The sequence below is a fragment of the Anas acuta genome, chromosome 3 (genome assembly GCF_963932015.1).
Source record: "Anas acuta chromosome 3, bAnaAcu1.1, whole genome shotgun sequence".
Lineage (NCBI taxonomy): Eukaryota > Metazoa > Chordata > Aves > Anseriformes > Anatidae > Anas > Anas acuta.
The window spans coordinates 95,786,563-95,814,424 of record NC_088981.1 but is presented as its reverse complement, the minus strand read 5'-3'; the positions used below and the strand labels follow the sequence as shown (position 1 = coordinate 95,814,424).

Genomic DNA, 27,862 nt, shown 5'->3' with positions numbered 1-27,862 from the left:
CTTCTTGATACATAAACACTTAATACATAAATACTGCAAAAACTGTCATCAACCTTCCTAGGTTCTGCTCATACCACTAGTGATTTACCAAGAGAACTGTAGTGTTTTATTGTAGCTCTGAGATTATAAAGCTGTGTTAGTTGTTGTTTTTTTGGGGAGGGAGGGAGGAGGCAGAGGGTTGTTGTTTGCTTGCTTGTTTTGCAATTACATCAGTTGCTGAAAGGAATTTGAAGGAATAGCAAGGAAAATAATGCGTTATCAGTTCTGTTTTTTATGATTTGGCCAACGGTGAAACTAATTTGTTTGTTGCTGTTATATTTTAGAATAAACTGAAACATGACAAAATAAATATACATATTAAACCCCACACCTTTTAAACGTTGTCCTGAATTGGCATCTTAATTTGTTGTATGGTGCTAACTGTGAAAGCTGAGTTCCGTAATGTCAAATATCACTTCATTTAAAATGTTGGTTTAATAGATGCCACTTATCTCAGGTTTGTGCTGAGTAGAGATTGGAAGTCAGGGAAAAAAAACACAACAACAAACAACAATATAAATGTTCTCTCTGTCCTTATGCATGCATTCTCCTGAGAAAGTTTCAAAGAGCGAGCAGTCTTACTTTTATATTCCAGGTGAAAACCAGCTGCTGCCACGCTAATATCAGAGTGAAAATGTAGGTAAAGCTGATTGGAAGTGCTATTCAACAATGCTGGCACAGTTGTACCTAGAAAAATAGAAGTTATTGTATAAACTGTTATATCATATTTTTTTTTATTGAAAAAGAAAGAAAGAAACAAACAAAAACACACCATAATCAGAACTCAACCAGACAGGCTCATTTTCTTCTCATATTCATGGTAATAAGCTTAATTGCCATTTGACTTTTTTCCACTTCTATAAAAAAATAGCAGTACATAATAGAGCAGACAGGCTGGACATTTTGTCTGTATCTTCTGTGTACAGATCTTCTTCCAACTGTAATATTTCACCACTTCTCTTAACTATTAGGATATGACACAAAACTTAGATGTAGGTGCAGTGTGTTTAAAAAAAAAAAAAAAAGACATACTAACTTTATATAGCCAATTCATTGAATAATAGAATGGTTGAAAGCAAGAAGTATTCAAATAACAATAATAAAACTGTGTCAGTGAATTCAGTGCATGTGATACAACAAGCTTATCGTAACATTCAATGCATTGTTATTAGCATTGCTAAGCCTGACACCACATTTCTTCTGTGTTACCATATGACTGCTACGTAACTCACATCATAGAGTCTAATGATGGCAAATCTACTCAGGCTAAAAATGACTTTTTTTTTTCATCTATCCTCAAAGATAGTATCAGGTAGCTAATGAACAGTGGTCATATAAAAAATATTTTCCCCTTCTTGTGGGGCATTTGCTGTTTCTATAGCAACTGTGCGCAGCCTAGGTATGAGCTTGAAATTCAGTCTTGAAAAGAAACTCCAGAAAGAATTAGCTTTGCATTTCTACAATCTAAACTAAGAAAAGTAAAAGCTTTTAAATCTAAAAATGTATTGATAGTGAAGAGCTAAAAAGATTACAAGTTGGTCTTTTAAAACTGTAGCTCTTTAAGGAAGTCTTTACTTGTCTGACATGGAAGCTCCAAGTACAGAAATTCACAGACAGTACAGAGCATTCATGTCATACAATACTTACAGTGGAATACAGAAAACAGTGAAACATCTGGAAGGGAGGATTTTTCATGGTATCCAAACAGCATTTGAAATACATTTAAGGCTAAGGTATCTGCTCAGTAAAGGTGAGGATATTGACTCAGAATGACTGTCCTCTTCCTTTAACAAAATTGCTCTTCTGGCAGTAATGAATGCTATGCATTTCTGTTCCCTTGTAAGATCTTCTAACAAAAGACTGACTAACACTAGTTTTTTTCTTCCTGGATATGGTAAGTAAAATTTTATTCTATTTGTAAAAATGGTTACCTTCCCAAATGGGATAATTAACTGGTTTAGAGACAACCTCTGAAAACAGTCCCTTACTTTAAAAAAAAGTATGTGCATAACTTTATTTTTTAAACCCAGAAACATGTCTGTTTATGTAAGATTGATCAATAATAATACAATAAGAATTATCTCTCTCTCTCTTATTAATAACACTGTTTAATTCAAGCATTTGGAAAGGCAACCGAGCTTCATTCATGAATCAAAAAAACTCCTATACAAATATATATAGTCTTCAAATGGTATTGCTTTTATCCAGTAACTGTTGTAAAAGCAATTACTTCAATGCTCATTTTATAAAGGCAGCATTATTCTCATTTCCTCATGAGACAAAAGCATTCCTTTGATGAACCAGTAATACTGAAAACAAATGTAATTCATAGTTCTCTAATTTTTCTGAATGGCTCCCGGTGTTGTCTCATGACATCTGGAAAACGTGGTCTCAAAAAGAAACAGCCCACTAAAAGGCATAACCTGTCAATATTGGGCACAGGAAACTAACTTTGACACCATTGCTTCTCATGCCACAATGGCACGCTTGAAGAGAACCCCTCATGGCATTCACAATGTCAGTCCCATTCACAGCAGCACCTTTCCAAGATGGCTGTATGAAAATCCAGATATTCTGCAACCAGGAGGACAGAAGTACAAAGTATCTTTACATCTGTTAACACATGGTCTCAGTATTTTTGTTATGGATTTGTATATTAAGCTTCTATCACTTTCCCCTAAAATAGCATCTTCACATCAAAAACACTAATATTTCTGCCATTCACTGATAGATGATGACCAACAGGATTAATCCAAAAAGGTCAAGGTAATGTTTTAGGGCTGCATTAACAAGCAGCCCTTACTGGTCCTACCCAGGGTAGCCCTCTAGGGCCTCCCTCCACCCAGGACCCCATTTCAGCCCCAAGGCTCTCAAACCCTGCCCCAGAAAAGCCACAACTGAGCCCATTTACAGCTCCCCATAGGCCTGCCCTGTCCACCATGGGCCCTGACAAGCGGGGCCCACCCGGTGGCCCATGTCTCAGCCTGGCTCCATCCCGTTCCCATTCCCAGGTAGGTGCCTGCCTGATGCCTGTGGTTGGGACTGCCATGGTGCCCCTGTTTGCCCTGTTCCTTGATGGGGTACTGGGATAGGCCCTGGTGCCCAGCCCTGCCCCACAACACCCAACCCTAGGCAGCTGCCATCCTCTTCCATGCCCTGACCCAAAGAAATGGTAGAGCAACCTATCTTTGAGAAGTCTTCAATAAGAAATGGACTCCAATGAATTCACCTTTTCCAGTCAACTCTCTGATACTGTTTAGCAGCACAGTTCAGTAAATTCTTAGTAATTAGATGTATATCTGTACATTTTGAATGCATATTTTGAACACACATGAATTTTAGAGAGTGAATCAGCAAAATCTGCAGACAATGGTTTTCTGCATGATTTACTGACACAGTAATGATGCCTGCTGAATTTTACTACTTATGAAACTATACCTGGAAAAAAGAATTCAGTTTTAATGTCACATTACTGGTTCAGTTTTGAGAACAGCAGATTTCATGCCATGTTTAAGTACTCTTCACTATTATTTTCCTACACATACAAACATTCATTGTATGGTCCAACACTCATTATATGAAAACTATAAATCTACTGTGCTACTCAATCTCCAGTGAAATATTTCTAATAAAAAGAAAAAAAGTCTTTTTCAATTATCCTGGAAATTAGGAAGATTTTTAAGCTAAAACAAGATGACACACTTTTAGTGTAGGATAAGAAAGCACTGAATCTTGAGAACCAGTAATTTTCTCACAAACCTATATTAGATAGCCCTGTTAAATAGAACATTGCTAAATGGATCATTTAATCAGTTCTTTATCCACCAGGTATACTTGCCACATATTTTAACTGTCAAAAGCTAATTACATTTCATAATCTCTTACTTCATTATTGCCAATTTAATATGCAGTTTAATTTCTAGCATTTAATATAAAATGTTATAGTATTTTAATATTTAGATTTTGAGGTGCAATCATATCAATTTAATTCAATACCCAAATAAATAATATGTTGGGTTTCTTTTATTTGATCATTCATTTCCTTACATACTCCAAATACATCTACTCTCTCAAAGTTTGTGTAGTAACCAGAGAGGCAAATTTACACAAGTTTATTTGGCTACACCAGAATCAGATCAGGCTTGGAATAGTTTGAGAGTTCAGAATGCAATTCATGACTTAAGATCACGAGAGATATTTTTTCTCTTGGCTGGGTTTATAGATCATGCTCTGACTATAAAAAAAAGTCTCATAAAAAAGGAGTAATACCATGTATGCCTAATGTATATGTGAAACAAGAAATTACATGGTTTGTTATGTCCCAGTTGTAGTAGTTTGTTTTGTTCTCTAAGGTCCAGTGAGTTTTGATGAACATAGAACGGTTCATCTTTTTCCTGGAAAAAACATGAGCTGATAAGGATAAGCTAAGTCAAAGCTATCAAACAAAAAGTTCTTTGAATGTCAATACCACTTGCTATCACTATCTCCTCTCTATGGGAGGTGTAGGTGAGACAGATTTTTTTTTTTCCCAGAAGTATCATCACCTAGATCCCTGTAATGAAAGTTAAACAATTTATTATTATATTTGCTTCTGAAAATCTCTGAATATTTAAGCACATTTACAGCACCTGAAGTTTTCTCCCCCAAAATGAGTTTCATAATTATATCATAAAAGATTTCAAACAAATATACTCCTTGTGTATGTGTGAGAACCAGCCATGTTCTCTCACACACCTATACCCTGTACCTATACCCTAAACATACCCTGTATGTTTATATCAAAGCATATCCATACCTGAAAAGCTCCCAAGACGTGGTGCTGTCATATCTCCACCATCATATATTTCAAGAGAGTCCCAATTATGTTCAGTGGCAAAGCTGATGACTTGGATCTGTAAAATGCCACCAAATAACTTTTAAAACCAACTCCTCGTATATGTTTTTAAATGTTCTAGAAACAGCAAAATGAAAGGGGAACATGCCCCAAAGAGAATATAAGAATGTCCAAGCAAACAAAAAAGGTAAATGAAACATTAATTTTTGAGTTGTCTTAACTTTTAGCAAATATGAATGTGACACTATTTGAGTAAGAAGGAGCTTGCACATATGTTCCATGATTATAAATAACTACTCAAAGTGCAAATGAGAAGATAACGAAGACAGTTGCAGACTTTTCAAGTGCCTTAGTGATATCCTAGCAGACAGAAAGGGCTGGCACTTGCACATCGCATTGAAGGGCCTGCCTTCAGTATTTTGCAGTTAAAAGAGAAACCCACTTGTTAACTATTTCACATTCATGGCCCTATGTAAACAACTAAAATTAAGCTAATCAAAAAAACAATACCAAGAAAAACAAAGCACAAATATCTGAAGTAGTCCTGAAATAATCTAATTGATTACTGTTTTCTGGCACTTCTAGAGAAATAAATGTTTACTTTTTAAACTGAACCACAAAATACTTAATATTCCATGCTTGACAGAACATAGACTTGCCTGAATACCTGATCCCTCAGTCACTATGATTTTCCACACACAATTCAAGCTGTTACCATAAGGTTCAGGGTAACCTGGTGATAGAATAGTACCTCTCCGCTCAGTAAAATTCCCACTACATGGCACTGAAAGAAAGCATTATTATGAATTATTACAAAACCTTAACCATTTCAAGGAGCAGAAAAGTAATTATAATTTTACTAATAGAAAATTATCTTAATTCTCTTTCGTAGTACAAACTCAGAGACATTTCTGAACTGAACTCAAAAAGTAATGTTATCTAAAATGTAATAATGACAGCATAAGATACAGGCAGCATGAATAAACAAATCCAAACTGAACTTTGAGTGAGCTCAGCCTTGCAGCTCAGCCTAGTCATGTCTTACCGGTGCGTAACTAACAACTGCAAAGTAGTAACTTTAAATACAACCATAATTGACAGAAATCCTGTGAACTTAAGATAGTTCTAACATTGGCCCTAGCTAGTAAAATGTTGTGGTTACATTAAATATTTTTTAACATAAAAGGAATTGCTTCTTTAAGGTCAAAGAAAACGCAGCTAAGCTAATCAAAACCATACCACACAGAAAATAGGACACCTATATTTATTCATAAAACATTCCAACTGATCATAGGGTAAATTCCTATGAACAGCAATTAGTTTGGGATATAAATCCAAGGAGGGATGAAGAAATACTTTTCAATATTTACAAACAAACAAACAAAAACAACAACAAGAAAACAAAGTTCTAAATATTATTCTATTGGAGGTCTGTTGATAAACTAGAAAATTAGCTATACTTGACAATGTTATTGTGCATTATGCTTCTACTTGAAAAAAGACACCATAATTCTATGGAAGATAGAAATATACAACAAAGACTGTATAATAAAACAGGTAAAGACTCTTCTGGAGAATTAAAATATGTCCTGTGTTTCAAGCTGTAGATGAGTCATGAAAATAATGAATGTTCAAGAAAATGTGCACCACACTTGTTCATATAATCTAAGTAATTATTTGAAACACTATACTGTCTACCAGCCAGCTGGTACTCAATTACTTTTTGATATGGAAAACTGCTCTTTTAAATTGGGCATGACTGATATTAATCGAAGGAGAGTGAATATATGTGTTAAATACTATTTTCTGAAACAGTTCCTGAATTCTGATTCAGAGACGTGTGACAAAACAAATGAGTTTAAATGCAATTGCTTACCTACACAGCTTGGTACTGTGTCATTCCACTGAGCTAAGGCATTAGGTACAGAATGACATCGGATAGCTTTTGAGCCTTGCAGCAGATAGCCAGGACTACATTCGAATCGAACAACAGAGCCTGCTGAAAACTCAGAGCCAATTCTCCTTCCATATCTAGGCTCTGGAACTGAGCTACACTGTGTATCACTTGTGCGTGGTACAGCTGCATAAAGAGAGAAGAAAAATAATTAAAAAAAAAAAAACAACCATGAACCCAAATGACAGTCATCATCTAAAAAATAAACATACTAGTAAAAATGTGTATTGTTTCTTGTAGTAGAGAGCGCAGTTCTGTTTGTTCCTTTTATTTGTTTTCCTCCTGTCATCTCAAAGATGGGCCTAATGCTTTCATTGCTGTTAGTTGGATTATGGTTTTGGGCTGTGACAATGCACAGCTACATGACAACAGCACTTCATTGCATGTGAGTGCCATGGCTCAGATGGCCAGTGGCTTTGGAAATACATCCTTAGGCATGAGAAGATCGGTGATATTTCAGTTGCCCACTTTAATTACAAGATACTGATACCTATAAACTAATTTACTTATTAAATATGGCAACTTTGGCTTCTCATGAGGAACCAAGAGAAACATTATGCTGTAAATAATCAGATTAAAAACAATGTAATATTATACCAATATTTGATTTATCATATTGGACTATATTCATCAATTACAATGCACCCTGAAGGCTATTTAAATGTATACAGTTGACAGCAATTATTTTTACCAATAATTTTGGAGAATTCACAAACCTGATGTGATATGTGAACAGTTAGAAGACTGTAAGCAATATTTTAAAAGCAAAATGATAAAATTCATTAGAAGCCCATGAGTTTATTTTCCATTTAGCTTTCTTATTTATAAGCGCTTTTTATAGCAAACGTTTTTGTACTTACCAACTTTTGACACTATGCATGTGTTTGTGTACCAAACTTGTTCTTTAGATTTTGCACTTAGCTATTCTTAAATATTTACAATTTAAGAACCAATACATATATTTACAGAAAAAAAGGATAAAGTATCGTGTGCAACATCATCTTTACATTTTCATAAAAATAATGTCATTAAATATATATAAGTTTTCTGTGTAAGCAACATCCTCAGAATTCAATTCAATTCAATTTGTTTTTGTCAAGAATTAGTTACAGGGAATCACTGCATCTATATATGAGTTCAGTAACACATACAAAAAAATTAAATGGGGTTTAGGCTTTAGTTCTGGCAGATTCTCCGACATCGTGTTTCCAGCTTACTAACCTTTCTAAAAAATAGTGTAAACAGAATCACAGTTATATTTGATTTTATTTTATATCCTTCAACTTTTTTTTAACTTTTTTTTTTTTTCTCTTTGCTGGCCTGTAGCTGAAGAACAATATTCCTGTTTATTCTCTCCCCCCCCCCCATACCTGTTCAGCTACCCTGGCCACTAAGTAAAGCACAAGATATGTGGAACCTATATATATAGTTATTTACATATTATTAGCTTCATACTTTTCTTATTTCTTGTATAGTCATTTACTCTAATCAGAAGCATAATTACTTAAGTGCAGTAATTTTAAATACTGGTATATTCTCTAGAAATTAACATTTGTTGTCAAGTTGCATACAGAACATTAACTGGAATCAATCCTGTCTTAAATCTAGCATGAAATATGCACCACATTTCAGTGGAATATTGGCAGTTCTCATTTATATTTACATAAAATGATGTTCTATCAGTTTTCTGCTACGAAGAATAAGAGTTAAGTTTATGCAACCACTTTGTAGAGAAAAGATTTTTAAAAGAAGGTTTAGATAACTGGTCCTAGTAATATAGCATGTGTTGTACTGTTTTTTATTTATATGCAGACAAGGTCATAAAGATACAAAAACATATTTTCTTCTAAATCAACATGTTAGTTGCTGCAGAAGATTCTTAAAGCCTAAGTTGTAAGTTTCATCCATGGCTGAAAAAAAAAAGTGGTCAGGTGTGGAATACAAGTATGCTGTAATGATAATTACACAATAGGTTACTGCAGAACAAAAGCAAATACATTTTTCAAGTCTTGGAAAATGGTTAAATACTTTAACTAGTAAAAACAAAAACAACAAGAAAAAAAAAAAAACACCACCACCCAAAAAAACAAAACAAAACAAAACAAAAAAAACACCACTTTTCCATTCAGTAACTTTAATATACTTGACTTTGTTTAAATCAATGGGATTTTGTGATTAAGGTTTCAAAAAGAGCCTGTTGTCACTCAGCTGCTCTGTGAAACTTGGTCATGCATACAATTCTGACCTTGGCAGGGATCTGTCCTGCATTTGTGGAAGAATAATGAAGAAACAGTAGTTTAAGGATTTTGAACAATCACAGTTCTTCTTGATAATGACCTGCAAACCAGATGTAGTCTGCCAGGTCAACCCAACTGACACAGCCTGCTCTTTCTAGTTCTTTTATTGGGAATAATTGCCTTTTCTTTACCAAATGGTCTATTGTACAAGCACAATTTTATTAGAAACATTTTTTTAAATCATATAATGAATTTACAGCTGACAACGTGATTATGGCTGCTTACACATCCAGCTTCATGACTGTCATATTTACCACATGACTAGAAATGAATAGATTCCTTGGCTGGGACTGATTGTTCATATGGGAGTTTTTGTTGGGACAGATTGTTTCCAATTATGCGATAAGAAAACTTTCCATACATTGTCATGGGCAAAACAGTTTTTACTCAAGGAATTTATAAGTAATTTATTACCAGTTAACACAAACCTCTGATCACCAATTCAGGCATTCAGTAAAAAAGAGCATATGAACAGTCAATCAATCACCGAAGTAAACAGTTGTCCTTCCTCCTCTTGGGTTCGACTTCAGTCAAACACCTATTTTCCCTGTTCCTTCCCTCAACTTTCCTTTTTTTCTTCAACAAGTTACAGACAGTCCACCCTACTTTCTCCAGTAAGGTGAGAGGCAGAGCAGGACATTGGAGTCATGTGCTCTCTTTTTGTTTCTTGCTTTTCTTCTCCTGCCCTTTGTGTTTTACTCATTTTCTCAACTGTGTTTTGCTTCTTCAAGTTTTCCTGTCACTCTGTTTCTTAGTATCCCTGCTCTAGCAGGGGCATCCATGGGCCACACTCACTCAGAGATGTCCACCCCACAGCAGGGAAGGACTTCCACAGGCTGCCAACCCCTCTGAAATATTCTCACCTCATTGTGGGTCACTGACAGACCACAGTCCCTTTAGAGGGGCAGGCCTTTGGCATGGAGAGCCTCTTTCTTAGGGTGGGTCTCCAACAGTCTCTCCAGAAATGCCTCCAGCAGCATGTCCCTAGCAGCATCTCTGGCCTTAAGAAGCTGTTACTCTCTTAAGTATCTTTGAGCAGAGGGGAGGAAGTTTCAGGATAAAATCTTTGCTTAGATCCCTCTCCTGGAGTCCACATCTGCAGAATTCCTACAGCAACTGTTCAAAGGTAAAGGACTGTTCATAAGAACCAGATTGAAGAATATCCTGCAATTGTCAGTCTTCACAGCTGTAAATTTGCATACATACATTTGTAATTTAAACAAAATTTTTGTGTAACTGGTATTTTCATCATCTCTGAACAAAGGATGTCAAATCACCTGGTTTCATTACAGTACTGGCTTTGGATAGTTCTTTTCCTGTGAGCAAGCCTGCCATTATTGCAGATATATGGACTGTTTACTAGCACTCTTAAATTAGTTCAAGTAGCAGAAGCTCTGCTGAATGCTTCCTTCCTTTTTGAAATGCAAGCCACCATTTAACTGAGAGCAGTCAGCAAGCAAAACATCTATGGCTAGAGTTGTGTCAGATTATTTCATTCATTGCCAGCAGGAAACATTCAATGCCATATTAGCATTGACACTTTGCTAATTTTTTTCCAGTTCTATTAATAAATAACAAATGCTGAAGATGCACAAATGAACAATACCACTCACTATAAGAAACTCTTTTTCTAATGTTTATTTTTTCCTGCTTTAGGAAGAACTGCCTTAAGAATAAATGTAAAATAAGCCAAACAAAACATCAAAGCAAGGTACTCCCATAACTGCTTGAAGTTTAAAGTTGAAGTTTAGATTTAATTATGCAGATATAAGTAATCTGTTGCAAAATGCAGTACAGATATCCATAAGATGTGTTGTAAAACAGAACATAATATGTCATAGCATATGGGAACTCTAACCACCTTAGCTCTGTTCTCTAATTATATTCAGCAGTAAGCATGTGGCTACATATTTTATTCTTGTCACAGATTATGTCAATTTAATTGTTAAAGTCATAACCTTATTTTATTTGTGCTCCCCTTCATCTTTCTTCCACAGTTTTTCCTCATCCTAGTATGCTACTTTTCTTAATAGCTCTCTTTAAAATCGCACTTGACCTCATAAACTAATTCATGCGTCTGTAGGCAGAGCAAGTAAAGGAAGACAAGCATTAAAAAAACATAAATGTTGGAGTGATAGAAAGGTCATTACTTTGCTTTTTAGGGAAAGAATTCTCTGTATTGCTGCAGCCTAAGCTATATAAAAATATGTACTATTGTTTCTTAGGTGATGTTGCAACAGGAAAACAATTCCCAGTCTTCTTAAATGTGATTGTTCCTAGCATCATATTTCCACATACCTGAAGCTAATATTATAATGGAATGGAAACTCATTCTGTCTTATACTACAGATACCCTTTACCTGTTTTATGAAATACAAGGAAATGTGGTCATCTGAGAAAAAGAACTGAAGGCACTGGTGAGATATGCAGCTAAAAAGTTTCTGACAAAGTGGCATTGCAAAAACCGTTAAGTCTGAATCAAACCTCATCTATTACTCGCTCAAATAAAAATGTGAAATAATGCAAGCTGTATTTTTTATCCCCTCTAGACTTCCTTCTGTATTTTGCCTATAGCATTGGCAACCTAGACTTTACAAGCTGTATCACAGAGGCATTCTATTTTCTGTAGTAATTATCCTACATCTTTTTAGTAAATGTTTCATGCTGCTGTGAAACAAAATTGAAATCAGCCCAGTGGAAAAGTGAACAGGGAAGAAGGTCAACCTGGAATAGAGGGCGATAAATAAAATGATTGACTTTGCAGACCAGATTACTCTGTTCAATGTGAGAGTAGATGATATTCTCTGGAGTATTTAAAAGGCTAGGCAGCAGGCAGTAGTGGAAATGTGATCACATACTTCAAAAGAAGATAGAAAAACCTCAGAATTTTTATTAAATATCATTAACTTATTAAGCAATATACATGTGTGTGTATTACGTAAAGCTACTAAGATATGTTTCAAAATATATACAAAAATTTGATGCTGAAATAGCTCATGATTCTCCGGAGACAAATAGAGTGGCTTTGCTATATTCATTTTCTGCAGAAAATATTTCTCATTTGTTAAAATCTATTTCTTACAGTTACTGAAAACTGAGTGTAGTCCAAATAAGTGACTGAAATGATGCATGTCATCGTTCTCAACAGGAGGCTTATTGTTCTGCAGCAATGTAGCTTCAAACAAACTAGCTCTGAAACTAGAGGTGGTGAAAACAAGTTGAAGCACAGCTGATTTTTTTTAGTATTATGCAGCATGTACCTATCTAGAACTGAGGTTTTCTCATGTACTTGAATGTATTTTATTTTCCTTTTATTTTTCTTTATGTCTTGAAAAAGTTGAAATGAACAGTACATCTAGGGATGAAGGCTTTAGGCAACAAAGATTCCTATAGCAGTGTGAGCTCTTATACTGTCCTTACTGACCTACGCCCTGTCAGTGTAGAAAAAATCCAAAAATATATTATTTTCTATTATTTCTTTTTTTTAGAAAGTAACCCCTATTTAACTGTAATTGAATGGGACAACTGTTTGCTGGGGCAAAAATTAAGTACTGAATGTGTTAAGTATAACATTAAGTATAAATATATAAAGCTTTTCATTTTGTTTTTAGTATCTGTTTCAGGCAACCAGACCATAACCACAGGACCTATTTTCTGTGTGATAATAATAATGCCTGAATACAATGTCTGAATATAAACCAGAAATTGTCGGAATACTGATATTGAGTAACAAATGCACCAGTTTTGTTTTAACTTATTTATTAAATTCCAAAGTGAAATTAGCTATTTGAGGCTGCATTTGCAATGCCCATTTCAAATGCTACCCAGTGGCTTACTTGCTCTTTCATCTCAGGGAAATGTGGCTTTTAAAATGTACCAAATATGTGCCTCCTTTGGTCCATCCCAGTATAGTAATTTTGAGCACCTAACTCAACACAGTATGAAGATATATATCTCCTTTTGCTGAAACTGAAATAGTCATTGTGTTTAGAAAAAGAGTTCTGTGGCGTTGTCCCTACTCATTTTAGTCAAACAAAACACTGGCTAGATTTAATACATACTCCTAATAGATAACTAAATTAAGTAGCTACAACCTGGCCAGCTGCTCACAGAGACGAGCTGTTTGTGTATGTGAATATAGATGGCATATTATACTGCAAGGAGCACAAGATGATGAAATTTAGAAATCAGTTGAAGGTTAGAATTTAGGTGAGCAGACTGCGGCATATTCATGAAGTCGGTATGTGGACTTCCCTCGGGAACAACCATGAAGGGGAAGGATATTGGTGACACTTTTAGAGAGATTTGAGACCCTAGGAACAAATGACTCCATTGTGAGGGATGAAGAAAAGCAACAGAGCTTTTCAAACAATTTAAACACAAAAAAGGGAGCATACCAAAAGTGAAAGCAAAGATAGGCAACAAACCAAGAACAAAACAACACTTCTCATATACTTAAAAAAAAATATATATATAAGAAGCCTATCTGGAGTAAAAGATAGCAAGAGACATTAGAGAAATGTTCTACAGGTATGATAATTTCAAAGGGAAGTTCAAAATGCAGATGGGCTTGTTGATGCATGGGGAGAGGGAGATGGACAACCTCGTGACAAATGATACAGAAAAGATTTAAGCCTTTTTCACTTTACCTTTAGAGTCTTCACCACAGTCTAAGGAAGACATGAACAGTCTTCCTTACATGAACAGTAAGGGAGCAAGAGATTATGGTTTCCTGAGAAAGTCAGAACATACATTCATGGGACCAGATAGGATTCACTAAAGGAGACTGCCATTATGAAGCCAGTCTACCATCACTAGATTGCAAGAGGTCCCTTATGGCTGGAAAAAAAAGTTGAGACTACACCCAAGTTTAAAGAAGTACTTTAAGACCTTAGAAGCCTTCAAAATAATACACTATGAAAGACTTGCATCAGTATATTCCACCAAAAGAAGACATGATTTACCTTGATAAACAAAATGGAACCCCCTGGCTGATGCCCCACTTTTAGCACTGAATCGTAGAAGAATTTGATTAGATGTGGCCAAAGGCAATGTCTCCCCTGCAAAGGAAAACAGAAAAGAAATTAAACAGGCAAAATAGAAATGAGTTACAACTCTTAAGTATGTAATCAAATCACTGTTAAAATACAGTTTTATGCTTTCCTCTACAATTAAGGAAAATGTAAATCACAATGTGTAAAACGAAATTTAACATTGAAGATTCGAAAACTGGTCAGATTAAAAAGACTGCATGATCCAACAGCATGAATGTTCTTACAACAACTGCAGCTCTTGGAATTAGATCTCCAATAAACTATTCGTCTGGGGACTGCTATTACCATTTGGAGCCAAAATCTTTAAAAGAATTTTTGGTCAAATTTTTCTGTAACTGACAGCTTTATCTTACTTTGCATAACACATTAAACAGTGAAAAATATCATAAAGGTGTTACTATTGATCTTTATATGATGTTTATTATTTCAAAACTAAAATTGAAAGGAGAGAAAATGGATCCAACTTTTTTATATAGATGCTTCAATTACATATATGGCCACACCTTATTAAATTTCTAATAGTATTTCAAATTTCAGTTATAGACTGAAGGATTAGTAAGAATGTTTAATATACTTTGTTAATCTCCTTCCCTGAAATACCTATCCACAGTAATGATAAAAGCTCAGTAATGAATTACTACATACATAACTGGAGTACTTTTATACTGCAAGGATGGAACTCCAACTGACAACTGTTTTTTATTCTCATTGAATTATATAAACACAGATTTTAGGAAATGCTAGTGAAATGAATGTTGTATTAATTTAAAATATATCAGGTAACTGTCTAAATAGGATTCATAATTCTTTTACTTAGATTAGTTTTATATTACTGCAACTCTAGTGATTCCACCTAACAGAATCCTATCCTAAGCCAATGTAAATCAGATATGTCACATGGAATAAGTAAAAATCACAAGTTTAAATTCTCTACAATTATTTAAAAATGTTTTCTCTGAAAATATAATTAATTTTTACTTTTTGTTACGTGTGATGCTGTAAAATTGGCTGCCTCTTATTAAAAAAAAAAAAAAAAAAGCAAATATTGTTTTTGTTGCTGAATTTTTGCCAATGGTTAAATAATTTTTAAAATAAATTCATGAACTCATGAGACAAGTAGCAAGGATTCACCATATGAAAATGATGAGTTGAATTTTTCAAATAATAAATTATTTTCTATACATTGAATGTTATATTTCTTTAACAGCAAGCATTTCTTCAGTTACGTGCAGTGAAAACCAAGTAGCAATGAAAAGCCCAGGACTGAAAAAATCTTAAAATTGCATATAAACTCTCCTAAATACTAGGACTGTATGACAAAACACACATACAGAGCTGAAGAAATATTTTTATATTATCCACTTGAGATGAATATAGTCATTATATATGCATAGACTGGAAATTTTGGCCACACTGGAATCCATATAAGTTTAATTATCATTTCACAGGGTCAACATTTTGCTATAGTTACCTGAATGTAACAGCTGGTCTGCTTTTACTCTAAGTGCATGTTTGCATACAGATAATTGCATTTTGTGAATACAAGTAATTTGTGTTTAAATTAGACATTCAGAAAATGTAGATGTGTAATTCACAGAGTTTAGGGGCAGAGAAGATAATTATACCATCCAATCTGCCCTCTTACATAAAGATCAGAGAATTTCATTCAATTATTTCTCCACTCATCCAAGTGATTTGTTCTTTCCAAAACCATATGTTCAAGAAGAATGTCTTTTTTCAAAGATTTAGTCTTCCAATTCCCTTGGTAACCTGATCTACTGATTTTATTATTATATTTCCAAATGAAATTCAGAGTGTCTCATGAATTCTTTTTTTCCATACTGAACTGTGTAAGAAATGTATACTTCTTTTCTTTATTCCTTACCTGAGTGGGATCCAGACAGTGAACTAAGAAGTCTAGCCTGAGAGTTTTCTCCATCAAATAATTCTGCCACATCATTCAAAGCTGTCTGGAAATAGGCAAATTGTCCAAACACAACTACATTTAAATAAATAAATAAATAAAAGAAAGATTGTGAGAGAGAGGAAAAAAAATATAAAGGAAAAAGAATAAAAAGCAGCTAAAACAAGAATCTATTTTTTTAAAAAAGAAAAACAAAAAACAAATTTAATGGTATCATTAATATTTCATGCTATTTTTGCGTGTTGAATTGTTTCCAAATTTCAGGAAGGGAGAGAAGCTTAATTTATTATCTACTATGATAAAACAAAACTGCATTTAATCAGTAAAAAGAGTCTGATTTGCTTTTCAGTATTTATTTTTTATCTTTAATTAAAAACAAAACTAAATCAGTCTTTCCCCAAAAGCATGCTCTCTAGTCAAGCAAGTCTTCTTGTTCTTTATTGCATAACTATGTATGAAATAAGAAAATAGAATAGCTAAAAAATATTTTTTTTCACAAAAATTTCACTACCAACCTTAGCAACCATTAGGGAGCATCTGCTAGCACACATGATTAGTGACTCATCCAGACTTAGGCTGAGGAAAATGTTTTAAATTTACTGATTTGACTGCTTTTGTATCTTTTCATTAGTTCTTATTTTATCACAAAAATATGAAAACTGACCAAGTAATAAAACCATCAATTCATTTCTATTTTGATATATTGCATTTAATTTGCACTTTAGCTGTAGGTAATTAAACTGTATTAAAAATAAATCATTTAATTATAGAACGTGTATAATTAGTAAATATTGAATTGTTCACTGAATTCAGGTATCAGTTAGCAATACAAACATGAATAAACTAGCAAAATCAATAAGAATAATACTTCATTACCCATATATTTTACTGGTAAAGGAGGAATCCAGTTTAAATTTATTCCTATTCCAGATCCTTTATACAAACCACAGGTCTCTGATACAGGACTTACATATGATTTTCTGTAAACTTTGTATCAGCCGGTATTTTCTAACTTTTTTGTAAACTTCTTATTTACTTAACTTTTTTTTTTTTTTTTTAAATGTGTAGTCCAATCTCCTTATTTTTAAAAGCAGGGCTAACTTTGAAGTTAGATCACATTGCTGAGGTCTTTTCTGAGAAAGTTTTGAAAGCTGACAAGAATTAAGAATGCAAAACTTCTCTGAGCTATCTTTGTCATGGTGAAGAATGTTTTCCTTATTATAGAGTCATAGAACTATAGAATGGCTCCGGTTGGAAAAGACCTTAAAGATCACCTAACTCCAACCCCCCTGCCATAGACAGGGATGCCACCTTATGTTCAGATGGAATCTGTTATGCTGCAACTTGTGACTACTACCATTTGTTCTTTCACTGCACACTCCTTCACTTATCTTCTGCAGGCTGAGTCTCCTTCCTTCAACATTTCTGGGTATTGTGTTTCAGTACCTTTATCATCTTGCAGCCTCACTGCTGAACTTGTTGTATTTTAGCACCCTATGTTTTGTACTTTGGAGACATAAAAGTATAGATGTAGTTCCCAGATATTACTTTGTGGAGGCTAAGAGGAAAAAAACACTATCCCTTAACTTGCAGGCTATATCCTTGCTAATGCAGCCCAATGTGCCGTTAGTCTTCACTGCTGCAAAGACATCCTTTGTGCCAACTGTTATTAACTAGAAGTAAAGTTATTACAGTGCTCTTCAATACCAAATTCTATTTAAAAATATAAAGTTATACCTTTTATATATTAAACAAAAAAGTCTAACAAATGAAAAAGGATTGTTTTTAAGTTGTATTTCTTGCCAGTAAACTCAAGTGAGTTTTTGGTCAGACCCTCTTCAAGTCAGTACTGTTATGATATTATATAATAATAAACAGAGGGAAAATATTTTGTTAGGTGTGTGACCAGCATTTTAAATGTTAGCTATAGATTCAACTTGTATCAGCTTATTTATAGCAAATAAGAATAAAAAGATTTATTTGTTTAGTTGACTGGTGAAAGGGTTGTGTACTTTTAAAATAAGATATGAGTAAAATACTAAATGTTGTGCATTACCTATTAAAACCTAAATTGAAAAAAAAAAAAAATTAAAAAAAAAAATCAAAACAATGTAATTACTTTAAAGTACTTAAAAACTACCGATATGAACCTAGAGATACTTCACATGATCTTGATCGTGAATTCTGGTGAACAATATTGTGTAATAAAGCCTGTAATTGGATAAATATGTCTCTCTGTAAAGCTCTAATAGCATTTAACTGCAACTGCTGTCCCAGGTATCTAATCATTCTGAATGATTCGATTGATTCCTTATGCATGTTCCAGCATCTTTCTTGTTCTACCAGCTATTTCTTGTATCCTATACAATTTGAACAGGAAAAAAATTACACTCTATCAAATTTCACTTTCAGTTGTAGAAAAGTCAAAACTACAATAAAGAATACAGAACATTTTAAACTTTTCTGCAATACAAATCTCAAGGATTTGTATTATTCCTATCCCTAAAACATTAATAAGTAACTTTTATATGATACAAAAAATGTGTTTTTTAAATAGAACACTATCTAAAATATAATTTAGTTGATTATTATTTAACCATAGCTCTAACAAGTATCTATTGTGCAAATGTTTTTGTGGACACAGACTGCTTAGCTGAAGTCTGTTACGCCTTGGGAGGTGTAAAAGATGAAAATCCTAGAATCAATTTCTGTGCTGAGAACCATGTATTTTTGATAAGCAATTTGCAATATATTGAAAATCCAAGGTCACTATTCCACATAAAGGACATTTGATCAGTAGAACTATGATTAATGATTGATAAGTCAAAAGAATAAATTCTTACCAAATTCTTTAGGTACAGTTATTGAATAATGGCACGTCTGTCCAGCAGTGTAATTATGAGGATAGCTTGGTGATAAAACCACTCCCTCTGATCCAGTATACTGTCCTCCACATGGTGCTGGAATCAAAACAGAAAGAAGTGTTGTTTGAATTGTAGCTACTTCTATCTGCGTCAGTTCATTCTGAGGATGCAAACCTGTACTACAAAATGACAGTTTAGTGCTTTAGTCCTTGTTTGTTTTCCTACAGAGACAGATCTAATGGTTCTTTTCAAGGATATATTTTTTATTAAAACCATTTAAAATTGGACTATGAGAGTTTTACCTGACTACAAGTATTTGTATAGGACTGGAAGTACAAATTAATTGAAAGAAGCTGTAAACAGAATTTAAGTGTTGTGGTTTTTGTTTTTTCTTCTTTTCTGTTCTGTTTTCACAAGTTACATGTATATCTATCTGTTTTTATCTATAGATATATACAGATATCTACCTATAGATATTTGTCTATAGATATCTACCTATCTATATATCTGTATAAAAATAAAAGTTAAAAAAAATATATGGTAGTGATTACTACTGCATATATAAGTGGCAGTATACAGTTATCTTTTGTCTCAGAGAGATATGTAGATATGTTAAGAGCACCCTGTGCAGAATGCCATACTTTGTGAACATATGCTTAAATTGCCTTGTTTTTTTCTAACTTCCCAGATGATTATTGTAAGAGCACACAGATAATACATATAAAAAAATATTCAGTTATTTCCTCTGTAAAGCTAAACTGAAAGAGTAAGACAAACTCTTCACAGCTACTTTTATTTTTAAGCAAGGAAAAAATTATTGCATGATGTAAATAAATACTTTCTACTGTAAAGAACAAAGTAAACCAACATTATTCTCCTATGTGAATCTTCCATACAACAGATCACATTTTAGCGAGTGCTTGGAAAGCAGCTCTGAGGTCTACCTTGGGTTCCAGGTAGACCAACAAGCTTCCTGGTCTGGAGCTACCAATGCTAGAGCCCGTGGCTCTGCTCACTCTGGTCTTGCTGTGGGACTGTGCCTAGCCAGTGAGAGCACTGCCTGCGCTTTGTTCACCCTCAGCTCCCAATTTAACTACCTTCATGGAACAGACCCTGGCAGCAAATGGGTTTTTAAATCACCCTTGAAATATTTCTGCAGGTTTAAATTCCCTATCAGGCAGCAATTAATACTACAAATGTATCTACTTTTAGCTGCTTATATGAATTATTCAAAATTCCAGTGTAATGATATATAGAAGATGGGAAGTTTAGTCTATTAATAGGCTGAATAGGTAAAAATCAGGTATCACAAGAAATCAGTTTATGACGTGAATTTAAAGCCTTTATTTTTTCTCTTCTTGGTTTGAGGATACCAGAACCTAAGCCACAAAGCTGCAATATTAAATTCTCAAGTCATGAACATTTCACCGGAATGAAAAATATATAATATAAAGTATATACATAAAAGTACGCAATTATGCTTAACTTAAAACAAATTCCAAAGTTTCTTGAAGATTAAAATTCTTAAAGATTCCAAAGTCTCTTGAAGATGTAAACTTTACCAGTGCAGTGATACGGCACTCAAGTTTATCTTAAACAGAACTCTCAGTTTTGCCTATAGAATAAGTATTATCTGATTTTGTGGGCAAAACTATGGCTTGAAAGGACAACATTTAATGTCAACATTAAATCGTGAAACGAATAACAAAAACAATTATGTCTGAGACTTGAATTAATTAGTGCACCTACTCTCAGTTAGTTTCCTAGCTTTGTATGAAATTTGTTTTCATCATATCTGCCAGTAAAATACTATCAAAAAAAAAATAAAAAGAAAGAAACTTATTCACTTGTGTATTCACTTATTCAGAGTAATTGATTAAAAAAAAAAAAAAAAGCAGATCATTTTCAGACATTTTCAGTATTTCCTATACAATACTTATTTTAGATTGTTTTATATTTTTCATGCTTTAAACTTTGCAATGTTCAAATGTGTCATCCTGTACAATTCAATCTGTAGTTCAATTCAATCTGTACAAGTTCAATCTGTGCAATTTCTGTTCATGTAAGTCATACCTACTTTATTGAACTTTATTTTGACTCAATAAACCATTTTTGTGCCTGCTAAGATTTAAAAATACCTTTTTGAAATAAAGTCCAAAGATTTATTAATTCTTTCATGAAAACAACTTTATAATTCAACTTCAGAATTTACATTTCTAACATACTTTGTTTCCTTTTTTTTTTTTTTTTTTTTTTTTTTTTTAAGTTTGCTTTTATGTTTTAGAGAAAGGCAACAGAGTTTTGTAATCTAACTTTTCAATTTTTCTTGTGTTCTTTGCCTTACTGAGGGTAAAGACCTTTCAATCCCTACCCATGCAATGGTATATGCAATGCAATACTTTGCAGGATGTGTATATATGTTATATATATATATATATAATTGTTATATACTACTAGGTCTTTGCTAATTCAGTAATTATCACTTCTGACTCATACCAGATTGAATAAACATTATTTTTCAGATCTGAAGTTACAATAATAGAAAAATTCAAATTATTCACTTTTATTAAGTTATAACTTTGTTAACAAAATAATCTATTTAGGTCTCTGACAGAATGCCATATAGTGATAATCAGGGTTTTCTCATACTGTGGCTGTTCATTCCTACAGTATGTTTTGGACATTCTCATCTTTAAATTGCTATAGAAAGGAACTTTTTTTTTTTTTTTTTTTTTTTTCACTTTATCAGAGAATGGAAACACATTGATTACATTTACTAGCTTATATATATATATATATATATATATATGTATATATTTTTATATTTTTTTCCCCAGTTTTATTTTCTTTCTTATATCACAGACATACCTACAGAACAAATCTGTCTGCATGGCTCACTGGTATCTTCCATTCTATTTGGGCTCTTATATAGATATAAGTTTCAATTCCAACACTGATCCTAAAATATTTGGCATATGGTCACAGGCATATCATCTTTGAATACTCCTCATCTTTCATGTGCAACTACAAATTATCTAGCTAGATACCTTGTAAGGAACATATTTTCTCCAACAGGCTGTGGGAGGTGATGGGTTTGTTTGTGTGTTTTATTGTTTTATTGTTTCTTCCAAACATCAGACTAATCTCTGATCAGTTTCTGTAAAGATTATTAGATCAGCTCCATCTCTTTCCCTTTCTTAGTACTTACAATTATGAAGTCAGCTTTTTTGGGGAAAAAAAAATCCCCATCACATAGAATACGAATCAGGATCACTGGCTAACTTTTTTTTTTTTTTTAAACGCCTTTGTTACTCCTTATAACTTCTGATAAATTGACAGTCAAAACAACTATTTAACAATCTTGCTTCCAGTATCCTTAACTAAACTCTTTGCCATTGTCTTTAGAGTAATCAATTCAATTTAGTACAGAAATTCTCTCTTTTTAGCATAGTTTAAAAATATTAATAATACAAATTTACAATACTCTTTGATGCAACTTTAACAGCATCAAGGTACTTAATCTTTCACTTAGTAATTTCTGCTTCTTTGGACATACGGTGTTAGAATAGACACAACAAACAAATTTAGAATAGACATTGCAACATATTAATTGTCACCTTGGAATAAGAATTATAATCACTGAGGCAGAAAATTAAAGTGATGTCTCAGAGCTATGGATAACTAATTCATCCTCTATCCCTTGCTTCAGCATTTATGTTGAATAAATATAGAACAATTCTAACGAATCAGAAGAAAGTTATATATATTAGTTATTATCAGTTAAGTGCTGAAAGGTTTAATTTGGTTGAAAAATAATATTCTGTAAAATTTTAAATTTTTAGTTATCTATATTATGATCCTTGAAATGCATGCTGTATGAGACATTGTTCTCTATTTTGCCAAAATACATTTTTTTAGGAGCTCTGTCTGTCCATTCTAGAACTTTATTTCTGGGTGTAAAAATAGAGGATTCAAAAGAAAATTTCCTTTAATTTTTAATGTCATATTTTATACAGTGCTATAATTAAATATATTATTTTAATAGCAAATTACTGTTTAAGAAATAAGATTTATTCTGCTTTAAAAATTAAGGAAAATTAATGTTGCTTTTTAAATTTAAATTGTGAGTCTTGTGTCAAATATTCTACAGCCCCCAAAACACAAAAAGCATTCCAGTTTACAAGGTGAAGCACAGGTTATTAATTTTAGTTCTACGCTACAATTCAGTGGTTTATTACCATTTCATAACTGCTTAAGTTATACAGAATGTTGTTGTTCTACAAGTGTAATTCATAAGGCATTAAAACTAAACTATTGCAATGTCACAGCAAAAGCTTCATTCTGCACTTTTAATAAGTAAAACAATTCATCCTGCTGCTATGGGTGCTCCAGATATTCACCACATGGAGGGAAGAAACACTTGCTATTTTTCTTGCACATCTGTTTAAAAAAAAGGTTACTGAATCAAGAACCTCTGAGGGGGAAAAAAAAAGTCCATCTTAATTCCTCTTTTGTGTTGATTTTAGATTGAAAAATATATATACTTTTAAAAATCAGTCATATTATCAAATGCTGTTAGGCTGCCTGAGGTCATACAACTAAATTTTTAATCAACCAAAATGAAAACAATAATGTGATTTGTCATGAGTGAATATTACATTTGCTTTTAGCTGATGGAGGCACTTTCCTCCTCTGTCATGTCCTCTATGTGATATGGTAAAGAAAAGGGATATAAAACTTTATTTTGCTGGTAACCTGTTTGGTATCTCTTGCAACCCCGTTAGTCAGACTAGCATTTGACCATAGAGGCAATTGATTTTGTTTTGATGCTAAATTGCTAAATGCTAACATGATTTTTTTTTTCTTCTAAAATGCTAAATTTTAAAATGCTAAGTGCTAAAATGATTTTCTTTTTGTATTTTATATTTTGGGTTAATTTCTAATATACTTTATGGCTTTGCTTAAATATTTGTATTTGGTTGTTCTGTTAGATTCTGTTCTTTCGTAACATAAATGCTATTCCAGCCCTATGCACTTATTTGTGTTACGACAGCCAAGATCCACCTGGAGTTGAATCTGGCAAGATATCTGAAGGGCAACAAAAACAGGTTCTAAAAGTACATTAACAGGAAATTAAAGATTGGAGAAAATAAGGGCTTATTGCTGAATGAGGCAGGTGACCTGGTGAAAAAGAACAAAGGAAAGCCTAGGCACTTAATGCCTCCTTTGCCTCAGTCTTTACCAGTAAGACAAATCTTCAGAAATCCCAGATCTCCTTCTGAGACCATAAGGAAAGTCTGGAGCAAAGAAGGCTTATCCACAGTAGTGGAAGTCCAGGTTAAGTACTTAAACTGGGCAAACCTAAGTCCATCAGGCGAGACGCACTGCTCCCGCAATTCCTGAGGCTGATGTCATTGAAAGGTCACTCTAAATTATCCTTGAAACATCATGAAAATCAAAAGTTTCCAAAGACTGGAAGAGAGCAAATGTCACTCATATTCAAGAAGGGCAAGAAGGAAACTACGGGTTGGTCAGTCTCACCTTAGTCCCTGGGAAGACAATGGAGAAACTGATCTTGGAAACCAATTTCTACACACATGTAGAACAAGGCAATCAGAAATACCCAACAGGGATTTACAAAGGGGAAATCATGCATAACCAACATGATGGCCTTGTACAGAGAGGTGACTAGCCTGAATGAAGGGAGAGAAGTAGATGTTTACCTCAATTTCAGTAATGATTCGGACACTGTCTGCCATAACATCCTCATAGTCAAGCTGACAAAGCATGGGTTAGACAGTGGACAGTGAGGTGAATTGAAAACTGACTGAAGGCCCAGAGTGTGACCAGGGGCAAAAAGTCCATTTGGAGACCAGTGACCAGTGGTGTACCTCCAGGGATCAACAGTGGGGCCAATGCTGCTTAACATCACTGTTAATGACCTGAACAATGAAGCACAACACACCTTGAACAAGTTTTCCAACAGTAAAAGAGTGGGTACTGTTAAGAAATTTTACTCCATCCCAGCTGAAACGACGGCATCCTTAAATCAGCATAATCCATAATTCTATCTGCATCTTAGATTAGATTCTGTATATGTGTGTGTATGGATGTACATGTACATCTATATATCTGTCTCTGTGTGTATACTCTGTGTGTATGTGTGCGTATGTGTAAGTATTCTATTTTCATTTGAAAAAAAGGCACAAAAAAAAAAAACCCTCAAGCTGTTGTCAGTGTTCCAGCACTAAAAAAAAAAAAAAAAAAAAAAAAAGAGAGAGAGAAAGGAAGAAAAACTGCAAATATGGTATAGGTCTGTAATATTAGTTCCATCAGCCTGCTTTGTTTACATGATGTGAACATATTCATGTTCATAAAGCAGGAACTGATGTGCCAAACACAAACTGCTAACTAGCTTTCAAGACTGTGGTCAGTTTCACTCAAATAAATAAAATTTCATAGAAGCAAACTCTCTTTCATTCATTCTTAAAAATTCTGATACTATATTTAGGCATAGTTCTAAAAAAACTCAGAAGGGAAACATTCTTAACTACAATTTGACAAAAACTACAGCTACTCCTCTATATCTGACCTGCCCTGCACAACACAGACTGCAGGACTACATGTTTTGGGGTACATCTCTACATACTGTATAGGTTTTGGCTGGGACAGAGTTAATTTTCTTCATAGTAGCTCATATCATGCTATGATTTGGATTTGTTACCAAAACAGCCTTGACAACACAATGATGTTTTAGCTATTGCTGAACAGTGCTTATACAGCATCAAAGACTTCTCAAATTCCATTTTTCATGCAGCCCTGCCAGTGAGGAGGCTTGGGATGCACAAGAAGTTGGGAGGGGACACAGCCAGGACAGCTGACTCCAACTGACCAAAAGGATACTCCACACCCTATAATGTTTATAGTTCAGCAATAAAAGCTGGGTGGTGGAAGGGCGGGGGAGGAGAAGGGGAAGGATGTTTGGAATTGTGGTGTTTGTCTTTCCAAGTAACTGTTATGTGTTATGAAGCCCTGCTTTCTTGGAAACGGCTAAACATCTGCCTGCTGATGGGAAGTAGTGAATGAATTCCTTATTTTACTTTAACTCAAGATGCAGCTATTGCTTTACCTGTTAAACTGTCTTTATCTCAGCCCATGAGTAGTTTTCTCACTTTTACTCTTCTGATTCCCTTCCCTAGAGTGAGCAAACGGCTTTGTGGTGCTTAGCTGCCTACAGGGATTAATCTATATCAGGTACCGGTAGTTTTGCATCATCCTGAGAAAAACTAATAATTCCTCTTTGTCTTTATTTTAAAAATACTTTCCACAGTATGATAACAGAAAATCAAACATATTTTCCAGTTGTAAATGAAGTAGATTTATTAGGAATATCTGCAAAGTAGAATAAACCCATTTGTGTTCTTCCTCTTTTCACTGTGTTCTTTGAACTGTTATTGACAGAAAACAGTGAAATAGGTAAGACCAAATCCAACCAGGATTAGAAAATTCCTAGTATGTCATTCACCTCCTCTAAAAATATCTTGTCTGCATTACAGTCTTGAAAATTAAGACCTTGGAGGAACATCTCTGAAAGAAAAGATATTCTAAAAGTTCTGATCAATGTTCGAAAACAAACGTATATTCATAAATAAACAATTACATTCTTCTTTTTTTTAACCTACTGTATTCATCTTTCAGCTAGACATGAAAGGGAACATAATGTATTTTGTATACCTTTCATTTTTACTACAGTAAAGGATAAACTGTCAGATAGGAAAGTATGCAGAAATGTTGCTTAGACTAATTGTCATTTTTTGGGAATTGTGTTATAACAGGATAAAAACATGTTATGTCTTGCAATTTAAGTATCACTTATTGACTTGCATTAATTCAGTTTTAGTTGGCATAGTGAAGCTGATTTTGTGTGTTTTTATTAAAAAATATTATATTTTTTTAATTTAATTTAATTTTTAGTTTTTATTTTTATTTTATTTTATTTTATTTTATTTTATATTTTATTTTTATAATTTTTAAATTATAATATTATTATAATTATAAAATTATAATTTTATAATTTAATCTATTCATATGAATATACATATTTGATACAAGTATAATTTTTAAGCATACCTGTAGTGTACCAAGTTCCTATGAAACCTTTTTCTAAGTAGTCCTATTTAAAAATAGGACTAAGGAGACCTTTTTTTTTTCTTTCTGCTTGATAATCCAGGTTTATTTTCCTCTCAATATAAAGCAAGTCCAGAAAGTACTGTCAGGATACTGTAGCTGAAACCTTTCCCATAAATAACCTTATTCACTAGTTCTCTCTTTGTGTTTAATATGATGTAGTTGCAATCAAACGTAGAAACAATCAGTATCAGATATTTAGAGAAATCTGTAGACTCAGATTGACTGAAATTTAACAAATTATCTGATGACATATTGTTTAATATGCTGTTCTCTTTACCACTAGCTGTCTTCAAGACAAAGCCTAGGTTCCAGGCCTGTGCTGGAAGGATACCATGAATGAATCTTAAAGGTCTGTCTACCTGTATTCTACACAACCACCAACACTTTAATAATTGTGTTCCTCAGATATTCTCTGCATGTGGAATTATCCCATGTCCTAAAACACATAAAAACATACAATCAGGTATTCCCAGGGGGACAGGGGAATTGGTAAGATACCATTGGTACATACCGTTACAAGATGGCAATGCTCTGTTCCATGCTGGCTTTCCATCTGCACCAATTACACATGTTATAGTTGAAGGATCAATAATTTTATATCCAGAGTCACACTGGTAAGTAATAGTTGAACCAAGCTTAAAGTCTGTTCCAATTCTTGTCCCATTCATGATATTTCCAGGATCAAAACAAGCTTCCCGCGGCTTTT

General features: G+C 33.5%; 1 protein-coding gene across 2 annotated transcripts in view; it reads right to left on the bottom strand.

Annotated features, from left to right (window-relative positions):
* CSMD1 (CUB and Sushi multiple domains 1) overlaps positions 1-27,862 on the bottom strand; it is a 1,153,949-nt gene that overhangs the window by 160,277 nt on the left and 965,810 nt on the right. For both annotated transcript variants that reach the window (XM_068678424.1, XM_068678425.1), the window contains exons 30-37: positions 27,668-27,862; positions 18,946-19,062; positions 16,064-16,177; positions 14,089-14,184; positions 6,750-6,953; positions 5,533-5,657; positions 4,835-4,931; positions 622-726 (exon numbers count right to left, since the gene is read on the bottom strand). In XM_068678424.1, the coding sequence (XP_068534525.1) occupies positions 622-726; positions 4,835-4,931; positions 5,533-5,657; positions 6,750-6,953; positions 14,089-14,184; positions 16,064-16,177; positions 18,946-19,062; positions 27,668-27,862 (1,053 nt within the window). The remainder of the gene's footprint in view (positions 1-621; positions 727-4,834; positions 4,932-5,532; positions 5,658-6,749; positions 6,954-14,088; positions 14,185-16,063; positions 16,178-18,945; positions 19,063-27,667) is intronic.